Source organism: Poecilia reticulata, chromosome 19, assembly GCF_904066995.2.
Source record: "Poecilia reticulata chromosome 19, P_reticulata-male-v2, whole genome shotgun sequence".
In the NCBI taxonomy this organism is placed as follows: Eukaryota; Metazoa; Chordata; class Actinopteri; order Cyprinodontiformes; family Poeciliidae; genus Poecilia; species Poecilia reticulata.
In genome coordinates, this window is record NC_088848.1 from 5,912,505 (window position 1) to 5,937,476 (window position 24,972).

General features: G+C 42.4%; 1 protein-coding gene across 1 annotated transcript; it reads right to left on the bottom strand.

Annotated features, from left to right (window-relative positions):
• Nucleotides 1-538: 538 nt before the first annotated feature.
• Nucleotides 539-24,910, bottom strand: LOC145549036 (alpha-tectorin-like). Its single transcript, XM_081600156.1, has 24 exons — nucleotides 24,767-24,910; nucleotides 24,623-24,646; nucleotides 17,534-17,649; nucleotides 17,182-17,460; nucleotides 16,986-17,081; nucleotides 16,698-16,863; nucleotides 11,966-12,366; nucleotides 11,300-11,876; nucleotides 10,637-11,220; nucleotides 9,080-9,632; nucleotides 8,403-9,001; nucleotides 8,042-8,196; nucleotides 6,730-7,130; nucleotides 6,405-6,601; nucleotides 3,643-4,038; nucleotides 3,275-3,558; nucleotides 2,907-3,184; nucleotides 2,679-2,798; nucleotides 2,292-2,476; nucleotides 2,043-2,203; nucleotides 1,615-1,866; nucleotides 1,372-1,531; nucleotides 1,180-1,285; nucleotides 539-1,089 (listed from the first exon to the last, which is right to left on the bottom strand). Exons 1-24 carry the CDS (start codon nucleotides 24,807-24,809, stop codon nucleotides 968-970), a joined length of 6,255 nt encoding a protein of 2,084 aa, XP_081456282.1. The 5' UTR covers nucleotides 24,810-24,910; the 3' UTR covers nucleotides 539-967.
• Nucleotides 24,911-24,972: the final 62 nt, after the last annotated feature.

The following is a 24,972-nucleotide window of genomic DNA, read 5'->3' on the forward strand; positions in this document are numbered from 1 at the left end:
TTTGTGTGGATAGTGGACTCCTGTGGATAATGAGTGGAACATTGAATTTTCCACTCAAAGAGTGGGACATTGAGTAGCAAAGAGATATGACCAGACACACTTTGGTCACATACATACATCCATATCTATCTATCTATCTATCTATCTATCTATCTATCTATCTATCTATCTATCTATCTATCTATCTATCTATCTATCTATCTATCTATGCGGACATGTATAGATAGATTTATCATCAGTTTTTCTGATGAGAGCAGACTAGTAAAAAGTGGGTCTACTTCACAGAAACACATTGTTTGAGCTTTTACTGTCCGTAGTTCCCCAGTGGCGCGAGCAGATCACGGTGATTGCTAGCCCTCAACAACCACTGCTTGGCCTTTTTGGAAAACAGTATCTCATGGGGAAATGTGAATTGATGTAACACCCAACTCTACTAGCAGAGCAGAACATCCGCCTCACCAGGTTGGGAGTCCTACACGAAATGGACAACTTAAGTCTTTTATCATCAGGAAAAAGCATGAAAAGATGTACAATAAAATTCATTTGAATTTTTTTATTAATCCATTTCATAACAGAGTACATGTATCTCCCACCACATAAAATTTCCTTAAACAGAATCTAGATAATGACAAAATTATACTTCATTTCATTCAATTTGACACTTTAGATCATTCCTCCAAACATTAATTAGCTTTGTATGCATGTAACCTTAAATTCAAGAGAGTTAATATTTAACATCTTGTGATATTACCAAAATTAACTGATTAAACAAATCCCAGAAAAGAAACAAGAAAACTGAACATTTCATTAATCCTACAAATGATCTAAAACACAACAGTGCTAGATGTTAGAAAAGCAAAATTAGTTCTGTTTCTTGCCTAATTAGGAGTACAAACTAAAACAGAGAGAACACCTCTTATAGGTAATACAAATTTACTGGATTTTAAAGTCTGATTATTCTTTGATATCAATTGACCAGAATTCTGGTCATCAGTAAACTGACAATCAGGGTAACAATTGATGCCAGGTGGCCTGTACCATCTGACTTCAACATCTTTGGATTAACACCATTTCTTTGGATTAGTCCACCTATGACAAAAAGAGATGCATAGATTTTGACAGTCAATTGGAATATAACCTTAGTAATTACAAAAAAATAAAGATGTGATAGAACTTTACCAGTGTTTGGTTGTGCCACAAGCACCAGTGGTCCAATTGACAGAGCTGCAGAGTCATGGTAAGATACATCCCTCTTGAATAGAGTGTGGTGACCTGGGTAGCAATGCTGGAAAAAAAGGAAAACAGCAACATTAAAGGTGTGCAACTTAAGTATGTACAATATAGCCACAAAAAGCACACAATAAAACTCACAGCTCTGCAGTTGTTGCTGCTCAAAAGACATAAGTGGACACTGCAGTGCAAGTAAATCTCTGTGTGGTTGGTGAAGGTGAACATCCTGAAGGAGAAACGAGACACAGTGGAGACACCGTTCTGAATCACCTCTACGGTTCCATCTTCTGGATTAGGACACCTGTGAAGCAGACGCATTAGTTAGACTGTCAACAAGAAGACACTGAATTAAATTATAAAGAACAACAAGATGGTCTCATTTACTGCGAAGCAATGAGATCCCAGCGGACAGGGTAGTTTGCTTGGTTGACTGGCGTGGCCCAGCAAGAGTCCAGAACGGTGGCAAATTGGCGCTGATCCACCCCTTCTGTTCGCACCTCCAAGTAAAACATCTCATCGACTTCCAGTTCTATGTTTCCATTAGTGCTGAAGGGGGAGAGGAAATCTTCATCCTCATAGGGGATCATCCTCACACTATATGATCCAGTGCCAGCAGGAAGCTTCTTCCTCAAAATGCTGCAAAATCCAAACCAAGATTTAATGTGACCATCCAGTTAAATGCATGAGATAGGCCGACGAAGATACTCTAATTTGTTTAGAGGATTCAATGATAATGAATAACTGATTAAGATATAGAAGTAGAACTGGACATAATGGTCAAAGGAAGCAAACAGAGAAAACAGTATGATCACCTCTCCACAGGATTGATGCCCACAGCCATTGACAGAGCCTGAGCCAGAGGGAAAATACAGGAGAAATCCAGATGAAGATTCCTCTGACGGCTGATCAAACCTCCATGAGGATCCACATTCCCCTGAATAGTGTTCTCATACATGAAGTGAGTTCCATTGCTCTAAACAGTGAAATGACAAAATGGCATCAATCAAGTGAAGTAACATAACTGAAGATTTAAAGGAGATGTTCCAATTCATGAACTTTACCCTAAGAGCTGTCCCACACAGATGGTTGTCATTGTCAAAATGGAAGACGAGTCGTCCGTCCTGAAGAGTCCCGTTGCAGGAGCTGTCTCGGAGATGGAGAGCACTGGAGTGGAAGCCCGCTTCAAACAGCTGGCAGCGAGATACTGACATGGTGCCAGAACTGCTGGAACATTCAATGTTTGCGTCTGCTCACCACAAAAGAGAAACATATTTTGAGATTTTGTGACCAACTAAAGCAACTGACACAGAAAAACTAAGTTTATCCTTGAAACTTGGAGAACACCAACAGTAAAGCACCATCAACCAAATCATGTTTGATTCTGGAATGCGACTATAATTACAGTTATTCATATGAAAAAAAGAAGGTTTAATAGGTGTTGCACTTACCGTAGCTCTCATTGTTGGGTCGATGATGGTGCTCGTCACAGAAGCAGCCGTACACACCATTTTTCTTACCACACCACTCATACTCTGCACAGTCCAGCTGTTCACAAGGGTCCGTCTCAGCTGAGTCAAATGTATCAGAAAAGGCCAAGAAAGTTTAAAAACATAAACATTGTGTAAAATGTTCTGACACTCATTGTTCTGACAATGTATTGAGTAAAACAAACATACCACAATGCAAAGGAGAGCGCCAGTCAGGAATGCTTAGACCTAAATTGGTGCAGGTTTTCTCATAAGCAGAGATGGCTGAACATAGCATGCCATTGGCTGGTGTGTAGAGGCAGAGATCGTAAACACAGGAAATGAAGAATGGTTGTGGGTCAGAATGCAGGTGACAAGAACTGAATGGGCCGCTGGTGTTGGTGATGACTCTGCAGAGTTCTGTGTATTCTTCTATGAAGCGGCAGTCACTTAGTCCATCACCACTACTCTCATCAGAGGATCCACATCTAGAAAAGTTTTTGGAGATAGAGAATTTAGAGACATATTTTTGTAGAAATGTTAGCAATTTTTGAGATTAATCAGGTAACCGTAATCACCCTGCTTGGCTTGTCTCTGATCTCCAGCTGTGGCCAAATTGGTTGTCGTTTTCTGCCAAAGTACCATTGGGCAAAACTTTGTCATCAGTGGGATCACCGTTGAAGTTCCCACACATCCCACTGACTCTGTTCTGATAGTTTCGGGCCATCCTGACCAGTAAAGTACTAGAGCCATCAAACTGGACTACAACATCAACAGCATCAAACACTATGTAACTTCCCTGCTTCATCACCTGACCAAAAGTTCCTGCAGTGGTAGGAAGAGAAACCTCATCTCCATTTACCTGTTATGATGAGAGTTCAGAGAGTAAACCAACTTTGGGAGAAGAAAACATATTTTTTTATCCTGTATTTAAAATAAAACTTACCTTCACTCTCTTGTTAGGTTCAAGCCTGACATTAACTCTCTGATGAGGATTTGAGAGGTATATATCCACTGATGACACAAAAGACACAAGGTTGTTTCCTCTGTGTTTGTTGGTGGCCACAACTTTGTACTGAGTTTCATTGTTGCTGTGGCTCAAACTCTCAGTGATGATGTAAGAGCATGATCCCTGAAAATGAGCCAGGGCTCCATCAAAGGTGATGTAATGTGGATCACCCCATACAGTACAGGTAGACATGGCATCATAACAGCCCAGATGGCCATCTCTGATGGTGCACTCTTGTGCAGGAGTGCATGATGAGGGACTGCAGTTCAGGACATTGGGCGCTTGACATTCACACCGTTGGGAACAACCGTCTGTCCAAAAGGACTCACCAGCCTGCAAGGTAAGAGAAAAGTTAAAATATCAAGCTTTCTGACAACATTAAGAAGAAATTAAACTTGAGGTAAGATGGCACAATTTCTTGTATTACTTGTATCATAAAAATTATTAGATAACATTTGTGCAGTCATTGCCTTGCAATGGACGGGTGACTTGTGCAGGGTGTACCCCGTCTCTCGCCTGTTGACCGCTAGAGATAGGCACCAGTACCCCTGGTGACCCTACTGGGATGGATGGATCATAGACTGCTGTTTTGGTTGAGCAAAGTAGGAGGGAGTACAGCTCCAAGATGGCCACCGTATTTCCTGCGCCGGAGCAGCCAATGCGGGGTCTACTCTTATATTATGTCTATGGGATGGATAGTGAAGTCATCCATCCATCCATTTTCTGTACACTCTTGTCCCTCAGTGGGGTCTGGAGGGTTGTGGGGCCTATCTCCAGCTAACGTTCCAGGCGAGAGGCGGGGTACACCCTGGACAGGTTGCCAGTCTGTTGCAGGGCAACACAGGGACAGACAACCATACACACACACTCACACCTAGGGAGAATTTGGAGAGGCCAATTAACGGTCATGTTTTTGGACTGTGGGAGGAAGCCAGAGTACCTGGAGAGAACCCACGCATGCACAGGGAGAACATGCAAACTCCATGCAGAAAGACCCCAGGCCGGGAATCGAACCCAGAACCTTCTTGCTGCAAGGCAACAGCTCTACCAACTGTGCCACTGTGCAGCCTAGTTTAGTCATATTCAATAAATTAGATTATGTGTTCTAATAATATTAATTTCTCAGATTTAAAGTACACTATACTGCCAAAAGTATTTGCTCACCACAATCAGATGGATGAGTCTGGGTTTGGTCGGTTGCCAGGAGAACGGTACTTGTCTGACTGCACTGTGCCATGTAAAGTTTGGTGGAGGGAGAATTATGATGTGGGGTAGTTTTTCAGAAGCTGGGCTTGGCTCCTTAGTTCCAGTGAAAGGAACGCTGAATGCTTCAGCATACCAAGACATTTTGGATAATTCCAAAATGCTCCCAACTTTGTGGGAACAGTTTGGAGCTGACCTCTTCCAACATGACTGCACCAGAGCAAAAGCAATGTCCGTAAAGACACGATGGCAGGTCAAAAATCCCCATAAACACACTCCTAAACCTTATTGCCACTCTTAGGACTTGAAGATTACCTATGGAATAGGAATGGGATGTCACTTAAGCTCATGTGTGAGTCAAGTGAATACTTTTGGCAATATAGTGTACCTTTGGAAAACCTTTAAGACCCTATTTCTTAACCCACCCGTGGTCTTAAAAGATGGGGTCATTTGTTCCCCACAAGTTTTTACTCTGTTCGTTATCCGGCAGGGTTACACTGATCCCAGTCCATTTCAGGGTAACGCAGAGACAGACAGGACAAACAACTAAGCATGCGCACAGACACTTAATGAGAATTTAGAGAGAAAAAGTTATGTTTTTGCACTGTGGAGGAAGCCAGAGTACCTGGAGAGAACCCATACATGCACATGAATAACATTCAAACTCCAAACAGAAAGACCCCAGGCCAGGATTTGGACCCTGGATCTTCTTGCTGCAAGGCAACAGTGCTACCAATGGTCCCTCTGTGCAGTCCGAGAAATTTCCAAACTGAGTGCCAGTGTGTAACATGATCTCTATTACTTATTCTTAAACGTAACTCGGAAGCACATAACACCCAAATAGTTACAGGGCAATTAAGATAAAGTCACTATAGCTAATTTCTCCCAAAAATGAACAGAAATGGACTGAAATTTAGCACTTTTCTAGTCATAGACACAATTCAAAACCTTTTAAAACATGGCAATATCCACCCAATTAGACTCATTAAAGTGCATACAGATTTGCAACTAAAAGAAATTACCATTGTTCCACATTATGCCATGTCATTTGGTGAAGTGCACAGTCTCTTCAATGTTGGGTTTCTTAGAAAACTATCGCTTGTCTTTTATGTTAATTTTGGATTAATGGCTGCTTCAGAAACTTTATTAAGAGTACAATTGCTAGACATGCCTATAATGTTTATACATGCACACTAATTTGAACAATATTTGTTAATTTACCAAAATACAATGAAAGTGAAATAATGTTGATGCTTTCAAATAAGTAAAAATTGTATCCAAGGGTGAAATAGATTTGTGGAGTTCCACAGATCTCCTCTTGATATTTGGTTGATTATTTTGTTATGTCAAACCAGGAGTCATTATATTTAAGTTGTTGCCTTGAAATCCAACAACTAAAATTACCTTCAATATGTCAACGCCTCACAGAAGTGTTTTTAGGACTTCAACCTTCAGAGCTAACTTGATGAAGAATAAAGTTACATGAAATGACCTACATTGAAGTAGAATCCATCATGCTGGCAGCCACAACTTTCCACAGGGACACAGCTTGTTCCACTCCTGGAAAAACCTTCATCACAGAAACATCCCTCAGAGCAAACATGGTCACAGGCAGCATCGATGCTGCCGGCACAGGTGTGGCCACAGTCTGTTCCACACAGCTCATAATGGCTGTTGGCTGGACACTCAATTCCTGTATAAGTGAGGGAAAAAAATTTAAATAAGTTCAAACTCAATGAATGAGTTTGAAGTACAAATTGAAGGACTTTAGAGAAAAATACTTATTTGATAGATTAATAGCACACTGCCTTTCATACTCACTGCAAGTGGTGTTTTGCCTCCAAGGGTAGATTCGGACATTAGCAGACTGACAGGCACTGACATATGTCTCAATAGCCCTACACAGAAGATCACTGCCTTGACTTCCTGACACGCAGACATCAAAGACGCAGTCTCTGAAATATGGTGCTGGATCCACCTCCTCATGGCAGAAGCTGAAGGGACCGTCAGCTGCCTGAATCACCTCACACTGGGCCCTGGCAGATCGATCATCATTGCATTGAGCGCATGAAGAGCCACAGCCGTCACTACAGGTGTAGTTCCCAGGAACCTTCCAAGCTGCTCCAAAAGCATCTGCAGTGTTGACCCAATCTCCAGTTGGGGTGTGGAAGTCATCATTTGGATTTCCATTGAAATCTCCACAAAGCCCACACATGTTTCCTCTGATGAAGATAAGAAAGACTAAAGCTAATTTCATACAACTGAATAATAATCAGACAGACCCAATCATAGGCAAGAAAACACAAAATATTATAAAACTATTGAAAATGAATAGGACAAAACATGTTTAAATTGTTATTTTCAGTAGCGAACTAGCTAACTTGCTAGTGTCATGATATGGTGTGGTGGAGATTAGGCAAACGTAGCAGGACCCAGGTAGAATGAAGAAAAATTATGATTTTAATGAAGAATCCACAAAAACAAAATCCAAACATACAGGCAGCACAGAGAAGAACAGAAGGCAAAAGGTCCACGATTGAACAGACTGGCACAGAAAACAATGACGTACGACAAGGACCCGACAAGAGACAAAGACAACAGGTGGGCCTTATTGGGAAACAATTGGGGAGCAGACAGGACAACACAGAGAATCACAGGGAACAGGATCAAAATAAACACAGAAAAAAAACAAAATAAACACTGAAATCTCAAATCCTGACAGCTAGCTATGTTGGTAAAATGTCCTTAACAAGCTTGTTAGGTTGCTTTCTAAAGTTCTAGAATGTCATTAATAAGCCAATTAGCAACATTCGAATCTAAGTGTGTGAGCTTCTGACAATAGCTAAGTAAAAGTTTTTCAAATAAGATCAAATTGGATCATATATTTTATTGATTCCATAATTCGGACATTTTTGGGCAGTGGTAGGTTGGCATACAGAAAACAAACAAATATCCTCTGCAAAACTAAAGTACAAAATATAATGTGCATTTTACAATAAAAGTGTTACCTAAGAATGTACAAACATCCAATGATGATATACTCTTAAAATAGTCCAAAATGTGCATAAAACTCAGCAAAATGACATTGAACATAATATGAGACTTAAGTTCTGTGAAAGAGTAAATAGGCTACCTGTAATCTGGAGACACAGAAATGGACACTGTGCTACTTCCATCATACATGACGCTCAGTCCAAAGTTTCCTTTGACAAATGTTTGGGATCCACTTCCAAAAATTGACAGGCTTCCATTAAGGACAATTGGAAGGTTTCTTGTGATTCCATTCACCTGTGAAAAAGAAATTACATGGAGGATGTCCATGAAATGTATCCTCTATGTATACCTGATGCAGACATTCAAGAATTGAACAGTTTGAGGTTGTGCCAAGAAGAAATGTTTGGCATTTTAAAAGTACTTTGTAAAAGTACTTTCCAATCTACTTCATACAATTTAATCATCAGCAGCACTCTTTTATCAGCGAAAGGTTGACTTACCTCCACAGTACCCCTCTTGTCTCTTGACATACGCACTTGATAGCCAAAGATATCTACAAAAACCTCAGCCGTGATAGAAACTGGCAGTCCAAACCACGGTTCATTCTTTGCTTCAACAGAAAATTGATGAAGGTCCACAGTGTCATTGCAAACTGTTGCCAGAACATAGCGGCAGGTTCCCTGGAAGTCATAGGCCTTGCCATCAAAGGTCAGGTAGTGAGGGTCTCCAGAGGCAGAGCAGGTACCATGAGGATTGGGATGGCAGCCAAACTCACCCCCCACAACATGGCAGGACTCCTGAGGGCCACATGCATTTGGGGAACACTGGACTATACCAGTTATACCATTACAGGTGCAAAAGCTCTGACATTCTTCCCCGTCCCAGAACTGTTCACCAGCTTGCCGATAGCGTCCATCATGAAAGCATCCACAGGATGTTGGAGGCACACACTGGTTACCATTGAAGACAAACCCATCATCACATTGGCACCCCTCCTGGCACTGAGTGTCACAGGTGAAAGGGAAAGAAAGGCTGGGGCAGGAAGATGGACATGAACTTCCACAGAGTTCATAGTGACTGTTTGATGGACAGGTTAGTTCTGTTGGGGGGCACAAAGGCAAAAGAAGTAAAAAGTAATCTTGAATATGTTCGTTTTACAGACATCTCTAGAACTTACCACAGCCAGTTGCATTCCTCCACTGTCCCAGGGATACACCGTTATGTTGGCACATCAGTGCATAATCTCGTAGGACCTCACATAGTGTTGATGCTGGATCATCGGAGTGTTGGAGGATTTCTACACATGCATCTACTTGCTGCCATGGGTTCACTGCAGCCCAGCATGATGTAAATGGTCCAGTGGGTGAAGTAAGAACTCCACAGTACTCAGTGGAATTGAAATTAGTTGTAGAGTTATGAGGTCTGTTTTCCACACAGTGATCTGCCAGGGAGCCATCTCGCCAACTGTCCCCAAACACCTGAGAATCACTGACCAGAGTGCCATTGGGTGTACGGAAATCATCATGCTGGTCAGCATTGTAGTTTCCACAAAGTCCACCTAATAAACCACTGTAGACACCTGGTGCAGTGACACGGACAGAGTGAGGCCAGACAGTCTGCAGAGTTACACCAAAGTCTGTGCGAAGGATGACGCTGTGAGTGCTGCTTTGGAAGATGCGGATTCTGTTGGACCCAGAGCTGAATGGCAGTCTGATCAGCTGTCCATCAACCTATAACAAATTAAATAAAATGTTACTGGTTTTTTCTCCTTTACTTATTTAATTTAAGTCCACTCAGAATAATCTTTCAAACTGCCCAAACCAATATGTTCTTGAGGGACACTAAGTTTAATTTTTAGTTACACTTATGACCGTATTTTCCGCACTATAAGGCGCACCTAAAAACCTTCAATTTCCTCAAAAGCTGACAGTGCGCCTTATAATCTGGTGCGCCTTATATAAGGACCAATATTGAGCCACAACAGGTCTAGCAACGGTAAGCAGCCGCCGACTTCATTTTCCTCGTAGAAGAAGAAGTGCACGGTGCATGCTGGGATAGTTGTCAGAACGCTGGTTTGTTAATAAAGTTTGATAATACATTTAAAGCCAGGGGGCGGGGCGGGTTGGGTGGGGGAAGAGAGACAGAGACTACGGCGGCAGCGTGTCGGTTGGTCTGTGTTACCCAAAAAGCATTTGGGCACAATATTGCAACACCAACAACGTGAGTGAAACAATGACTGGGGCAGACTACTATATAAAGTACTGGGGACCACATCTTTACAAATGTGGATGTGTAATAATAGTGTACGAAACAAATTGGCAACCCAAACTGAAGCGTCTATTCTATGCGCCTTATATATGAAAAAGTTTTAAAATAGGCCATTCATTGAAGGTGTGTCTTATAGTGCGGGAAATACAATAAACTCATCTTTATCAGCATATCTTTTTGCACAGGCTACCAACCATTAACACTGAATATTACAGTTTTAGTTAAATGCCTTTTCCAAAGATTCGTAGCAAAGTGAGTCTGGCTGCACTAAAGTACAAATTATCTAGTATTAACTCCTGCACTAAAGGGATGGAAGTTGATCATAAATCCGGGCTCTGGTAATTATGCATTTTATGCAGTCCAAAATCTAAAACATATGCTATTTTTGAAACTTCTTTAGTGTGTGAATAGTAGTTGTCTTACTTCATAAACATAAGAAAACAGTGGAAATGTATTTGTCACTCACCTTAACAGTGGTACTACTTGCCGTCTCAATAGCAACTTGTGTTCCCTCTGCCTCAAACTTTAGCACATTGGAGAAACCCTGCAGCCCATGTGGAACTTTTTCTACAGTAACCAGGAAGTGCGAGTGATCAGAGGATCCCATAACTATGGCAAGTGTCAGGCGACATGCTCCTGGGTACTGGTACATCACTCCATCAAATGTATGATATGATCCTGGGCCTCTGATCCAACATGTTGCAAAGCTGTTTGGTGTACATCCTCTTACTCCATTCTCCACCCTGCAGGATTCATGTTGACCACAGCTGTGAGAGCTGCAAGTCATGGAGCCATAGCTGCATGTACAGCGCCTCCCACAGTCTGCATCCAGTATGACAGTTTCTCCTGAGTGGTAGTAGTGACCCTCAAAGCTGCAGCCACAGTCAGCATGAGGGACACAGACCCCTCCACTCAGGAGGTAGCCTGAATTGCAGACACAGCTCTCCTGATTAGGCAGGGGGCAGTTGTCAGTGGAATTGGGGTTGACACATGTAGGTGGACATCCTGTACCCTGGGCCTCATGGTGGCTATTGGCTGGGCAGGGGATTTCTAAACACAAGAAAAATTTATTTTCAAACTTTGAATATTTAACAGCACTTACTTTTAAAATTGAGACTGACAGACATACCGCAGAAACCAGAACTCCGCCAGCTTTGTGGTTGGATCCCATTTTGTTGACACTGACTTGAGTAGACATTTAGGGCTTGGCAGAGAATGGGCTGATACCCTCCACTGACACAGAGATCATACACACAGCTATCCACAAAAAATCCTGGAGGGAGTTGTTGATGGCATGCAGCAAACGGTCCTGTGCTGTTCTCAAGAATACCACAGTGGGCAGAGTTTCTGTACAGTGTTGTCTGAGCTGCTGTGCAGCCGGCACAGGCCAGACCTTCACACTGAGGGTCACAACCAGGCTCATCATCACCAGATGCTTTCCAGCTGTTGGCAAAAACCACATCAGAGCTCACAACTTCACCTTGAGGAGTTCTAAAGTCATCTTCAGGGTGATTATTGAAGTTTCCACAGAGTCCACATGTGCTATTTTGGTAAGTGTAGGGCAAACTGATCCGGACATATAAACTTATGTCATATGACACCATCAGGCCAAAGTCAGTGCTGACGATGACAGAGAAACCTGACTGATAAACCTGGATAGAGCCATTTCTGAGGGAAAATGGAACTGTTGCAAAACTTCCATTGACCTGTAAGGATGGCAACAAAAATAGTTATGAATATAGACAAAACACAAAATGCAGGGTCTATATTACAGAACGTAAAAGCGTCTTGTTACCTTGGCCTGACTCTGATGTCCCTTAACAAGCTCAATAGTTTCATCATGAACAAAGACTTTGACCAGTTGTGTCCATGAAACATGAGTGCTGCCCTGATGCCCGTTCTTCCCCTCCACTCTATAGTAGGGCAGTCCGTTCTGACACTGCTCTGACAGAACGTAAGTGCATGTGCCTTGAAAGTGAAACACTGAGTTGTCAAAGGTGTAGTAATGTGGATCTCCACTGACGGTGCAGGTTCGTCTTTGCACTGTCTGGCAGGAGTACTGAAAGGCAGCTGGCCGACAGATTTGGGAGAAGGAGCAGGGATTGTTGGAGCATTGCAGCCCTTGGTTGGTGCAGGTGCACTTCTGAGCACAGGTGCTGTCACTCCAGAAAGAGTCACCAAGTTGAACAGTTTGTCCTTTAAGGAAAAAAAAGAGCAGGCATCATTTTAAGGCTGCTGTAATGATAAATTAGTTTGGGATGGTGTTACTAACATCACATTTAGAATGATCTAAAAAATTAATGGGTTAAAGCGAAAGAATTAAACCACTGGTGTGGGTCAGGAGTAGTCCTTGGGAGGGGATAAGTTAAACTCAGCCTAGGTGTCTAATGTCTTTTGTGTTCTTGGCATTTTCTGAATGTTAGGGGCAGGAGTAGCTTTTCTTTTGTGATAGGCTGGGGGGACAGCCTTGCATAGGGGATAGGCGTTGTTTGGGTGATTCTGGTTCAGATTCTGGTTCCCCATGTAGTTTCTGGCATCTAGTGGCTCTGGTTTTGTTTTGAAGCAGTGTCAGCTGGTCTGTGTGGTTCGGATGGTCTGGCCTGGGTTGTTTTGGGATGTAATGGACTTGACTTCACAGTGGATTTTGGTTTTCACTGTGTGGACTTTTTGCTCCTTATGGTTGTGGGCTTTCTGAAAGGGCTATTTCAGGCTGATGTAGGGATGTCAGGCATGTGCTCTTGGATATGGATGTTGTGGAGGGGTTTTTTCACACGGGTGTGTTTTTGCAGAGTGTTTTGATTTTTCAGGATTGGTGAAATGCATCTTCACAGTGTGGGATTTGTGAGCAGCTCTTCTTTTGAGACATGCTCTACTCTCCTCTGTGTGGTGCTGCTCTGTGGTGACTTGTTTTTGTTTTTTTTTGTGGTCCCTGATCGGTGATGTGTGTCTGCGGTTGATGGTTCTGGCTGTGTCCCTGAGGACATATAGTGGTGTTGCTGTCTCTGTGGTTGGCTTGATTTTGTCATTATTGCTTAGCCAACCTGGATGTTGGTGGTTCCTGGTCCGAGAGGAGGTGCTGCCTCGTTCACAGTGCGTGCTGCGGCTTTTCTGTGGCACAGTGTGATTTGTTGCATTGGGGTCCTTCCTTTAAGTGGTGTGGTGGGCACGGAGGTGCATGGTGAGGTCTGTGTGACCTACTGGATGGTGCTGACAGACTCTGTTTGTTTGCCTATGGAGTGGTGCATGTGCTTGCTCTGGCTAGCTGTTTGCATTAGGGTTGGTCCACCTTTTTGGGTCTGATTTATTGGCCAACTCAGGGTTGGCATAGGGTGTGTTTCATTGTCTTTATTGGCTGATTCTGGCTATGGTGGGCTGGGGACAGTGGCCGAGAGTTGGTGCCAATTGCCACTGGATTCTATGAAAGTGTGGCTGCAGCTTCCTTTGTCTTCTACATTGTAGCTGCTCGGGGAATAGGGGGGTTGTCACTGCAGTAGAGCTCCTGGCGCTCTTTCCTCCAGGGCCAGTAGATAACTGTGGCTATTGAACATTTTTGTATGCACCAGCATGATCACAACCACACACATACGCAGGTGTTTCGATTCAGGTGTGTTTTCAGTTTTGTTCTACAGTTGCCTCTAAAAACGTCTTGAATTAGCTTATGCTTTTTGTGATCTTATAATTGTCAATATGTATGCATGTGTTGTTTGTTGGTATGGTTTCTTGACTTTGCTTTTTTCCCTCTTCTGCAAGTGCAGAAAGAGACTTCTAGGGTGTTGACAAGTATTCTCTCAATGCTTCTTTCTCTCTTCTATCTATTTATTTCTATTTAAAACATTTCCCTACTTTCTAACCTTCTTTTCATCTCTCTTTTCCATGTCTATTACATTTGAAATGAACCCAAAGAAATTTCTCATGTATATATATCAAGTGGAGTATCATAGTGGAAGCCGTAGTGCTCCACTTGTGAAAAAAAATCAATTGGGTCTCACCTTGGCACTCGGACTACATAGATACACTCACTGCCCACTTTAATAGGTACACCTTACTAGTACCAGGTTGGACCCCCTTTTGTCTTCAGAACCGCCTTAATCCTTTGTGGCATAGATTCAACAAGGTACTGGAAATATTCTTCAGAGAGTCTGGTCCATATTGACATAATAGCATCACTCAATTGCTGCAGATTTGTCCATGATTCGAATTTCCTGTTCCACCACATCCCAAAGGTTTTCTATTGAATTGAGATCTGGTGACTGTGGAGGCTATTGAGAGGTGATTCGCAGTTTGTGACATGGAGCATTATCCTGCTGGAAGTAACTATCAGAAGATGGGTACACTGTGGTTATAAAGGGAGGAACATGGTCAGCTACTATACTCAGGTAGGCTGTGGTGTTGGCACGCTGCCCAATTGGTACTAATGGGTCCAAAGTGTGCCAGGAAAATATCCCCCACACCAATGCACCACCACCACCGTGAACCATTGATAAAATCCATGCAACAGAATGTCGCAGCAGAAATCGAGAACCATCAGACCAGGCAACGTTTTTTTCAATCCTCTTTGGTCCAATTTTGGTGAGCCTGTGTGAATTGTAGCCTCAGTTTCCTGTTTTTAGCTAACAGGAGTGACACCCAGTGTGGTTGTCTGCTGCTGTAGCCCATCCACCTCAAGGTTCAACATGTTGTGCATTCAGAGATGCTCTTCTGCATACCTCAATTGTAATGAGTGGTTATTTGACTTTCTATTGTCGTTCTATCAGCTCGAACCAGTCTGGCTATTCTCCACTGACCATTGGCATGAACAAGGCATTTGCGCCCACAGAACTGCCACTCACTGGATATTTTCTCCTTTTTGGACCATTCTCTGTAAACCCTAAAGATGGTTGTGTGTTAAAATCCCAGTAGATCAGCAGTTTCTGAAATACTCAAACCAGCCCGCATGGCACCAATCACCTTTCTTCCCCATTCCCCATTCTGATGCTCGATTTGAACTGCAGTAGATTGTCTTGGCCATGTCTACATGCTGCCATGTGATTTGCGTTAAGGAGCAATATGTGTGTGTGTGTATATATATATAATCAGTGACGTGCGGTCAGGGGAGGCAGGTGAGGCAGAGCCTCACCTATCATCATGGAAAAATAATGTATATAAAATCATTTATATTGCTATTTTCATGTACTATAAAGTATCTATTTTTTATTTAGCTTAACCAATTCTGATTAGTTTTTCTTCAAAATCGCTGGATTTTCGCATTTTGCCATTCAAATGCTCAGAAGAGAAGCCGGTGAGGCAGCAGCGAGCTGAGCCTCACCTGGGATTACGCAACCTCTCGCTAACTGCACTGGCTGCCATTCTATGACAGCATGTTCGTCCTGTCGGTACGACGGCAATAAAATGGCTAAGAAACATTTAATATAAGGACTGATTTTCCATAATTTCGCTTATGTATATAATGTACAGTGTTTTTTGTCACTAACTGTGTGTATCGTGTTTTGTGTGCGGAGGAGCGGCAGAGAACAGACTCGAGGTGAGGCAGGCATTTCTCTTGCCTCACCGCTGGGGGCGCTCATGATCCCAGATATTGTGACTGCACGACTGCCGAGTAAGATACAGTGAGCTAGCCATGGAGCTAGCCACACAGTAAATAAGTAAAGTACAGCGATATATTTGTTTTCTTCTCTCTTCCGACGTCGACATGAAAGACTACATTTCTACACTTAAACAGTTTTCTAAAGTGGATTTTCAGTTGAAGGAGGAGATGATAACTAAAGGAAGACCAACACAGAAGCTGAAAGTTTTGGTTCGAGACAGTTTGATGATTCTCAAACGGAGTAGAAAAGACATGCCGAGGATAAACTTGGCTTTGGATGGATATTTTTGTGCAGAATTAGGGGTGCATGGATTTCATTGGTACGTAAAGGTAAGACAGCAATAAGATGTTTTTTTTTTGTTTTGTTTTTTTAATTAAATGTGCGTTTTGTGGGCTACAATTAATGTTTAAATCAGTAAAGTAGAAGCGGTAGCTAATCTACCACAGCAATTATTTATTAATAAAACATTAAGCCAAAAACGTACTACAACAACAGACTAAATGTTCTGTTCTGTGTGCAAAATTCTTGAATGTTTTTTGGTGTTAAATCCTAAAACATGAAGTGGCATTGTTGTCTGTTGCTTTGGCAACGAGTCTGCGTAGCTTGGCGAATACAGATCACTTTGCTGTGGATCATAGCACGAAATTAATACCTACATTTTTAAGTTTCACTGAGTTAACGCGGCTATGGGTGACATGTAAAAGATGAGTCTTTTTGCCCCCCAGCGTTGTTTGCATGCGCGAAATTTCCGTAGGTCCAATAACATGGATGTGTCAAAGTCATAAGTCAGTGCCTCACCAGCAATGAACCTCACCGCACGTCACTGAAGAGTTTTAATAGCTCTGCTGTTCTACCATGTAACACGGATTGGAGTTGTACCTTATTTCCCTGATCTATGTGTTCATTGTTATAAAAAGGTACGCTATGTGACTGTGTTCTTACCACTGAAATTGCAACCTATTGAACCATGATCGACACGGAAGGCCCAGCGTCCAGGTACATTGACATTACTGCCAAGACGAAAAACTGAGTTAGGTCCGGTTGCCTGACTAGAGAATGATCCAGGGATGGTGAAATGATGAGGGGAATTGATGGTGTCATATCCAGCCTGGAAATTAAATGTGCATAGATGAATAAAATTGTTCATATTTCAGGGAAACATACATTTGCTGGACCAAGACAAGGCAAATAAAATATGTTATATTATAGTTTAGTATAAGAATATCTGACCTGTACAGATCTTGATGTGGAGGCTATTGACCCATAATTCATCAGCACAAATGAATACTGGCCATTGGTAGTCAACACTGCCTGACAGGTTGTTCGCTGGGAAAAATAAGTGTATTCATTGGAGATTAATTTTCAGATTATACATGTTTTATTTGTTGATCAAATATGTTTCAGAAGTTAAAGACAGATCACTTACTGTTCCACTTGTTGGATAATAGGCAACTTCATACCATGTTGCTATGAAGATCCAGTTGGCCTGAAAGTTAAGTGCTGGGAAGTATCTATTGATGTCCTGTGTAACTTGCTGGAGAAGAGAGCCGCTGGTGTACTGAACATAGTAGATATCACCATTGCCTCTGTTGTCTAAATCAGTCCAGAACGGAGCAATAACATCTGTGGGTCCATACATTGGAAATTGCTGAGGAGAAAAACTTGACCATGGTGCATTAAAGGTCAGATGCCCATTGTCATTCACCTGAAAAAAATAATAAATTAGGTGTAACTATTTATATTGTTTTGTAAACATTTACAAAAGTGAGGCGACATACGTAAATCTGAGAGTAAAACTGGCCGAAATAGTTAAAGGTTCGTTGGAGAGGAATTCTAGGTGAGCTTCCATCATCTGTTCCAGAGCTTATTGTTCCACCAATTGGGTAAAGGGGTCCTAGAAAATACAAGAGGGATCACTTGATTAAATTAGACTCTTTGTCTGGATAGCATAATTTTGTAACATATAGTTATTTTATCTAGAAGTAAGGTGAGAGGTTATATTATTAATTTGTTTCACTCGGACTACAAACAATTATTGACTATAAAATTAAGATTTGATGTTCAATGTATAAAAATGACCTATTTGATTATTATTTATACAAGTTTTCTATCAGTTTTTCTCTTACATATTTAGTAGATTTTAAACATTGACTTTCTTTCTATTTCTCCTTTATGCGTTGGTATGACATTAATCAAACATGTTTTCCTTTACTTGATTTTTTTGTTGCTTTTTGTGGACGTTATAAAAACAATTGGTCTGGCTGAGAAAAATGCACAGACATGCCAGGATAGCTGCCCAGAAGGGTATATTTATTGTTGTTGTCACTATAATACATTATGAACCTGATCTACAAAGATTCCAGTAAATTGCATGAAGAAAAAAGCTGCTGTGTTTGTAGTTGGACCTGCTGTGGTTGTTGTTGGAGCTGCTGTGGTTGTTGTTAGAGCTGCTGTGGTTGTAGTTGGTGCTTCATCTGAGGTTGGAGCTGCTGTGGTTGTTGTTGGAGCTTCTTTGGTTGTTGTTGGAGCTGCAGTGGTTGTTGTTTTACCTGCTGTGGTTGTTGTTAGACCTGCTGTGGTTGTTGTTAGACCTGCTGTGGTTGTTGTTGGAGCTGCAGTGGTTGTAGTTGGTGCTTCATCTGAGGTTGGAGCTGCTGTGGTTGTTGTTGGAGCTTCTGTGGTTGTTGTTGGAGCTGCAGTGGTTGTAGTTGGTGCTTCATCTGAGGTTGGAGCTGCTGTGGTTGTTGTTGGAGCTTCTTTGGTTGTTGTTGGAGCTGCAGTGGTTGTAGTTGGTGCTTCAGCCGAGGGCGGAGCTGCTGTGGTTGTTGTTGGAGCTTTTTTTTTTGTGGTTGTTGCTGCAGTGGTTGTAGTTGGTGCTTCAGCCGAGGGCGGAGCTGCTGTGGTTGTTGTTGGAGCTTCTGTGGTTGTTGTTGGAGCTGCTGTGGTTGTTGTTGGTGCTGCAGTGGTTGTAGTTGGTGCTTCAGTTGTTGTGGTTGGAGCTGCTGTGGTTGTTGTTGGAGCCGCTGTGGTTGTTGTTGGAGCTGCAGTGGTTGTAGTTGGTGCTTCAGTTGTTGTGGTTGGAGCAGCTGTGGTTGTTGTTGGAGCCGCTGTGGTTGTTGTTGGAGCTTCTGTGGTTGTTGTTGGAGCCGCTGTGGTTGTTGTTGGAGCTTCTGTGGTTGTTGTTGGAGCTGCTGTGGTTGTAGTTGGTGCTTCAGTTGTTGTGGATGGACCTGCTGTGGTTGTTGTTAGAGCTTCTGTGGTTGTTGTTGGAGCTGCAGTGGTTGTAGTTGGTGCTTCAGCTGAGGTTGGAGCTGCTGTGGTTGTTGTTGGAGCTTCTTTGGTTGTTGTTGGAGCTGCAGTGGTTGTAGTTGGTGCTTCAGCTGAGGTTGGAGCTGCTGTGGTTGTTGTTGGAGCTTCTATGGTTGTTGTTGGAGCTCCTGTGGTTGTTGTTGGAGCTGCAGTGGTTGTAGTTGGTGCTTCAGTTGTTGTGGTTGGAGCCGCTGTGGTTGTTGTTGGAGCTGCTGTGGTTGTTGTTGGAGCTGCTGTGGTTGTAGTTGGTGCTTCAGTTGTTGTGGTTGGAGCTGCTGTGGTTGTTGTTGGAGCCGCTGTGGTTGTTGTTGGAGCCGCTGTGGTTGTTGTTGGAGCCGCTGTGGTTGTTGTTGGAGCCGCTGTGGTTGTAGTTGGAGCTTCAGTTGTTGTGGTTGGAGCTGCTGTGGTTGTTGTTGGAGCTTCTGTGGTTGTTGTTGGAGCTGCAGTGGTTGTAGTTGGTGCTTCAGTTGTTGTAGTTGGAGCCGCTGTGGTTGTTGTTGGTGCTTCAGTTGTTGTTTTTTGAGCTTCAGTGGTTGGTATTGGAGCTTCTGTGGTTGTTGTTGGAGCTTCTGTGGTTGTTGTTGGAGCTGCAGTGGTTGTAGTTGGTGCTTCAGTTGTTGTGGTTGGAGCTTCTGTGGTTGTTGTTGGAGCTGCAGTGGTTGGAATTGGTACTTCAGTTGTTGTGATTGGAGTTGCTGTGGTTGTTGTTGTAGCCGCGGTGATTGTTGTTGGGGCTTCTGTGGTTGTTGTTGGAGCTGCTGTGGTTGTTGTTGGAGCTTCTGTGGTTGTTGGAGTTGCAGTGGTTGTAGTTGGTGCTTCAGTTGTTGTGGTTGGAGCTGCTGTGGTTGTTGTTGGAGCCGCTGTGGTTGTTGTTGGAGCTTCTGTGGTTGTTGTTGGAGCTGCTGTGGTTGTTGTTGGAGCCGCTGTGGTTGTAGTTGGTGCTTCAGTTGTTGTGGTTGGAGCTGCTACGGTTGTTGAAGCTTCTGTTGTTGTTGTTGTAGCTTCTGTGGTTGTTGTTGGAGCCACTGTGGTTGTTGTTGGAGCTTCTGTGGTTGTTGTTGGAGCCGCTGTGGTTGTAGTTGGTGCTTCAGTTGTTGTGGTTGGAGCTGCTACGGTTGTTGAAGCTTCTGTGGTTGTTGTTGGAGCTGCGGTGGTTGTAATTGGTGCTTCAGTTGTTGTGGTTGGAGCTGCTGTGGTTGTTGTTGGAGCCGCTGTGGTTGTTGTTGGAGCCGCTGTGGTTGTAGTTGGAGCCGCTGTGGTTGTTGTTGGAGCTTCTGTGGTTGTTGTTGGAGCCGCTGTGGTTGTAGTTGGAGCCGCTGTGGTTGTTGTTGGAGCCGCTGTGGTTGTTGTTGGAGCTTCTGTGGTTGTTGTTGGAGCTGCTGTGGTTGTAGTTGGTGCTTCAGTTGTTGTGGATGGAGCTGCTATGGTTGTTGTTGGAGCTTCTGTGATTGTTGTTGGAGCTGCAGTGGTTGTAGTTCGTGCTTCAGTTGTTGTAGTTGGAGTGGTTGTTGTTGGTGCTTCAGTTGTTGTTTTTTGAGCTTCAGTGGTTGGTGTTGGAGCTTCTGTGGTTGTTGGAGCTGCGGTGGTTGTAGTTGGTGCTTCAGTTGTTGTGGTTGGAGCTTCTGTGGTTGTTGTTGGAGCTGCAGTGGTTGGAATTGGTGCTTCAGTTGTTGTGGTTGGAGTTGCTGTGGTTGTTGGAGCTGCTGTGGTTGTTGTTGGAGCTTCTGTGGTTGTTGTTGGAGCTGCAGTGGTTGTAGTTGGTGCTTCAGTTGTTGTGGTTGTAGCTGCTGTGGTTGTTGTTGGAGCTTCTGTGGTTGTTGTTGGAGCCGCTGTGGTTGTTGTTGGAGCTTCTGTGGTTGTTGTTGGAGCCGCTGTGGTTGTTGTTGGAGCTTCTGTGGTTGTTGTTGGAGCCGCTGTGGTTGTATTTGGTGCTTCAGTTTTTGTGGTTGGAGCTTCTGTGGTTGTTGTTGAAGCTTCTGTGGTTGTTGTTGGAGCTGCGGTGGTTGTAATTGGTGCTTCAGTTATTGTGGTTGGAGCTGCTGTGGTTGTTGTTGGAGCCGCTGTGGTTGTTGTTGGAGCTTCTGTGGTTGTTGTTGGAGCTTCTGTTGTTGTTGTTGGAGCTGCAGTGGTTGTAGTTGGAGCCACTGTGGTTGTTGTTGGAGCTTCTGTGGTTGTTGTTGGAGCTGCTGTGGTTGTTGTTGGTGCTTCAGTTGTTGTGGTTGGAGCTGCTGTGGTTGTTGTTGGAGCTGCTGTGGTTGTAGTTGGAGCTCCTGTGGTTGTGGTTGGTGCTTCAGTTGTTGTGGTTGGATTCGCTGTGGTTGTGGTTGGAGCTGCTGTGGTTGTAGTTGGAGCTGCAGTGGTTGTAGTTGATGCTTCAGTTGTTGTGGTTGGAGCTGCTGTGGTTGTTGTTGGAGCCGCTGTGGTTGTTGTTGGTGCTTCAGTGGTTGAAGTTGGTGCTTCAGTTGTTGTGGTTGGAGCTGCTGTGGTTGTAGTTGGAGCTGCTGTGGTTGTAGTTGGAGCTGCTGTGGTTGTTGTTGGAGCCGCTGTGGTCGTTGTTGGGGCCCCTGTGGTTGTAGTTGGAGCCGCTGTGGTTGTTGTTGGAGCTTCTGTGGTTGTTGTTGGAGCCGCTGTGGTTGTAGTTGGTGCTTCAGTTGTTGTGGTTGGAGCTGCTGTGGTTGTTGTTGGAGCCGCTGTGGTTGTTGTTGGAGCTTCTGTGGTTGTTGTTGGAACTTCATTGGTTGTAATTGGTGCTTCAGTTGTTGTGGTTGGAGCTTCTGTAGTTGTTGTTAGAGCCGCTGTGGTTGTTGTTGAAGCTTCTGTGGTTGTTGTTGGAGCTTCTGTGGTTGTTGTTGGAACCGCTGTGGTTGTAGTTGGTACTTCAGTTGTTGTGATTGGAACTTCTCTGGTTGTTGTTTTAGCTTCTGTGGTTGTTGGAGCTTCTGTGGATGTTGTTGGAGCAGCAGTGGTTGTAGTTGTTTCTTCAGTTGTTGTGGTTGGAGCTGCTGTGGTTGTTGTTGGAGCTTCTGTGGTTGTTGTTGGAGCTGCATTGGTTGCAGTTGGTGCTTCAGTTGTTGTGGTTGGAGCTGCTGTGGTTGTTGTTGGAGCCGCTGTGGTTGTTGTTGGAGCCGCTGTGGTTGTTGTTGGAGCTGCAGTGGTTGTAGTTGGTGCTTCAGTTGTTGTGGTTGGAGCTGCTGTGGTTGTTGTTGGAGCTGCTGTGGTTGTTGTTGGAGCTGCAGTTGTTGTGGTTGGAGCTGCTGTGGTTGCCATTGGACAAAGTAGATTTGTATAAAGTATTGATTTTCTTTCTACTTTTTTATATTTTAGCTGTTGATGTGAGATTAATCAAACATTTTTTCCTTTCTTTACTTTTTTTGTTGCTTTTCTGTTTGGACTTTATAAAAACTGGTCTAGCTCATAAAAATGTATAGATACGCAATGATTGCTGCCCAGAAGGGTATATTTATTGCTGTTGTTACTATAATATTTTATGGACCTGATCTGCAAAGATTCCAGTAAATTGCACATAGAAAAAAACTGTAATTGCAATAAGTGTATTTTTGCACCCACGTTTCAACAACTGAATATGCAATTGATTACAGGAACATTAGTGGTGCAGACTTCCCTATTTAAAAGATAATAATACAATTCACTAAAATAGTATACAATGTGGTAGAATACAACAGTAAAAACACTTAACGATTAATCAAAATAAAACTCTAAACCGCTTTATTTAATGCCACACCCTACCACCACACTCCCCACCGGCGCGCCCTGTTCGTCTCCATCGGCTCAATGTTATCTCCAATCGTAATGTTACCATTTCAAAATAAAAAAATATTATTTACATGACGAAAACATTGCAAAGGAAGGTATGCTCATAATGATCTTTTATCGTGCGCTGGAATTATTCAATAATCGCGCAGCTGAAAAATCAGCATTGCTAGATGATATTTTGCTATTATTTTTATTTTGTATTGTTTAGATGTTCCAAATAGTTGACAAGCAATGACTTATGTCATTGTGTCTCTATACACAATGACTACACAATGTATGATATGTGTATTTTTAAAAGCATTATCCAAAGTATAATTTTAATAATACACTTAATTAGAATTTTAAGTATATTTTAGAAAAAAAGTGGACCAATTAAGTGAACCATAAAATGAGTTTTAGAAGCGTGATTTTAAAAATATATTTATTTTACATTTTTAATCTAATCTTATAAGTATATCCACTTTATATCATACTAAAAATGTATTTCAGAAAAATACAGCATATTTAAAATATACTTAAATATATTATTTTTCACAGGGGAACACAAAAAACTTGATGTATTATATTTCTCAATTTTGCCACACAAAAAAGCTCCAACACAAGAAATGTCACGTATGTTTTGCTTATGTCAGAGAGATTGACAGACAGACATCACTGATGTGTAACACTGAGCATGAAACCCCCCTTATAAAATAGAGCTTATAATGTGTGGACATTTTGTATTCTGCCACAAGAGGGAGCTCTTATGCAGCATTATTTGAAGCTGCTCAGACCAGCTGCAGGACACCTGTTACAGTCTGCAGCATCTTCACATTTTGTTTCTTAATTGCAGCTCTGTAATGACTACTGCAGATATCTCAGGAACCGCAAGTCCCACGTTAATCAGAGATATCTTTTTTTGTTCTCTGATGTGCAAAAAAATATATCAGAGCTTTGTGCTCTGATATAGATACTGATGCAGAGCACAAAGCCAATTAAAAAATCTCAACTTTGACAGGTGTGTGGCGGCGCAAGTGTTGTCAGAGTTTCTGCAACACTATTGAGTGAGAGTATGAAAAACGCGCACACCACAAATTATTGCTTGTTCACATGTGCGCTCAGATCAGCCTTTTTCTATTTGTCTCTGCTACATGAAGTGCTGCAGTCATAACTTAGTGGCACAAATAATGCAGTGAAGAGGGAAAGAAGCAGGAAGAAGCTGCACAATTACAGCTGGAGACAAAAAATGCAGCCACGTATCAATTTGCATGAACTACCAAAGCAACACTTCACGCTTTGAACAAATGAAAATCGTAAAATGATACAGTAGCAGTAAAGACATAAAATTGATCCCATGTTCAGACTACTTCAGGATTTTTGGTTTTACAGTTTCTCTCTGTTGCTTTGGTGAATTTCTCACATCACTGTTAACATCCGTTTATTTCTAATTTGCTCACAGCATTGTGCAAAAGCAAAGCACAAAATTATTTAGAACAAAAATAAGAAACACTTTTTGGGTAAGGCTTTGCATATTCCATGAAATGCAAATAACATAAAAGATTGTTCAATCTGGAAAATATTTTCTGGTAAGAATCACAAACAAATGCATAAAATTGACAGATATTGAGAATGGCTCAAGCAATGAAATAAAAACTTAATGTTTTACACAGAACAACTTCAGCATTCATTTGTGTAGTTAATTTTGATTGACATGATTAATTCTGTCAATTAATCTAGGCTAAAAGTGTAAGCATTTTTTCTGTATTTTTAAAAACCAACTAATAATATGCTCAACTTTGACCCACCTGAAGCTTGAAGACTTACTCCACCTGTGAAAATGAACACATTTGATCAAACAATTAATTATTGTTAATATCAACCAAACACATCACTATGCAAAGATTTTTCCGCAGATAAGCAAAACGAAGGATGTGATGTAAAATACTCACTTAAGGTCAAAAGCAACACAAGCAAAGTGAGTTGACCTGCCATTCTCTAAACCTCCAAACTCAAACCTGTTGACCAAATGACTAAATACATTAAATACGTGTCAGTACAGGCTCATAGATTTCAGTTTCAAACTGATAGGTTTACCCCCTGTACCTCTCGTGTTCATGAGGTAAGACAGAAATGTTGTAGCAGGGATTTTATTCAG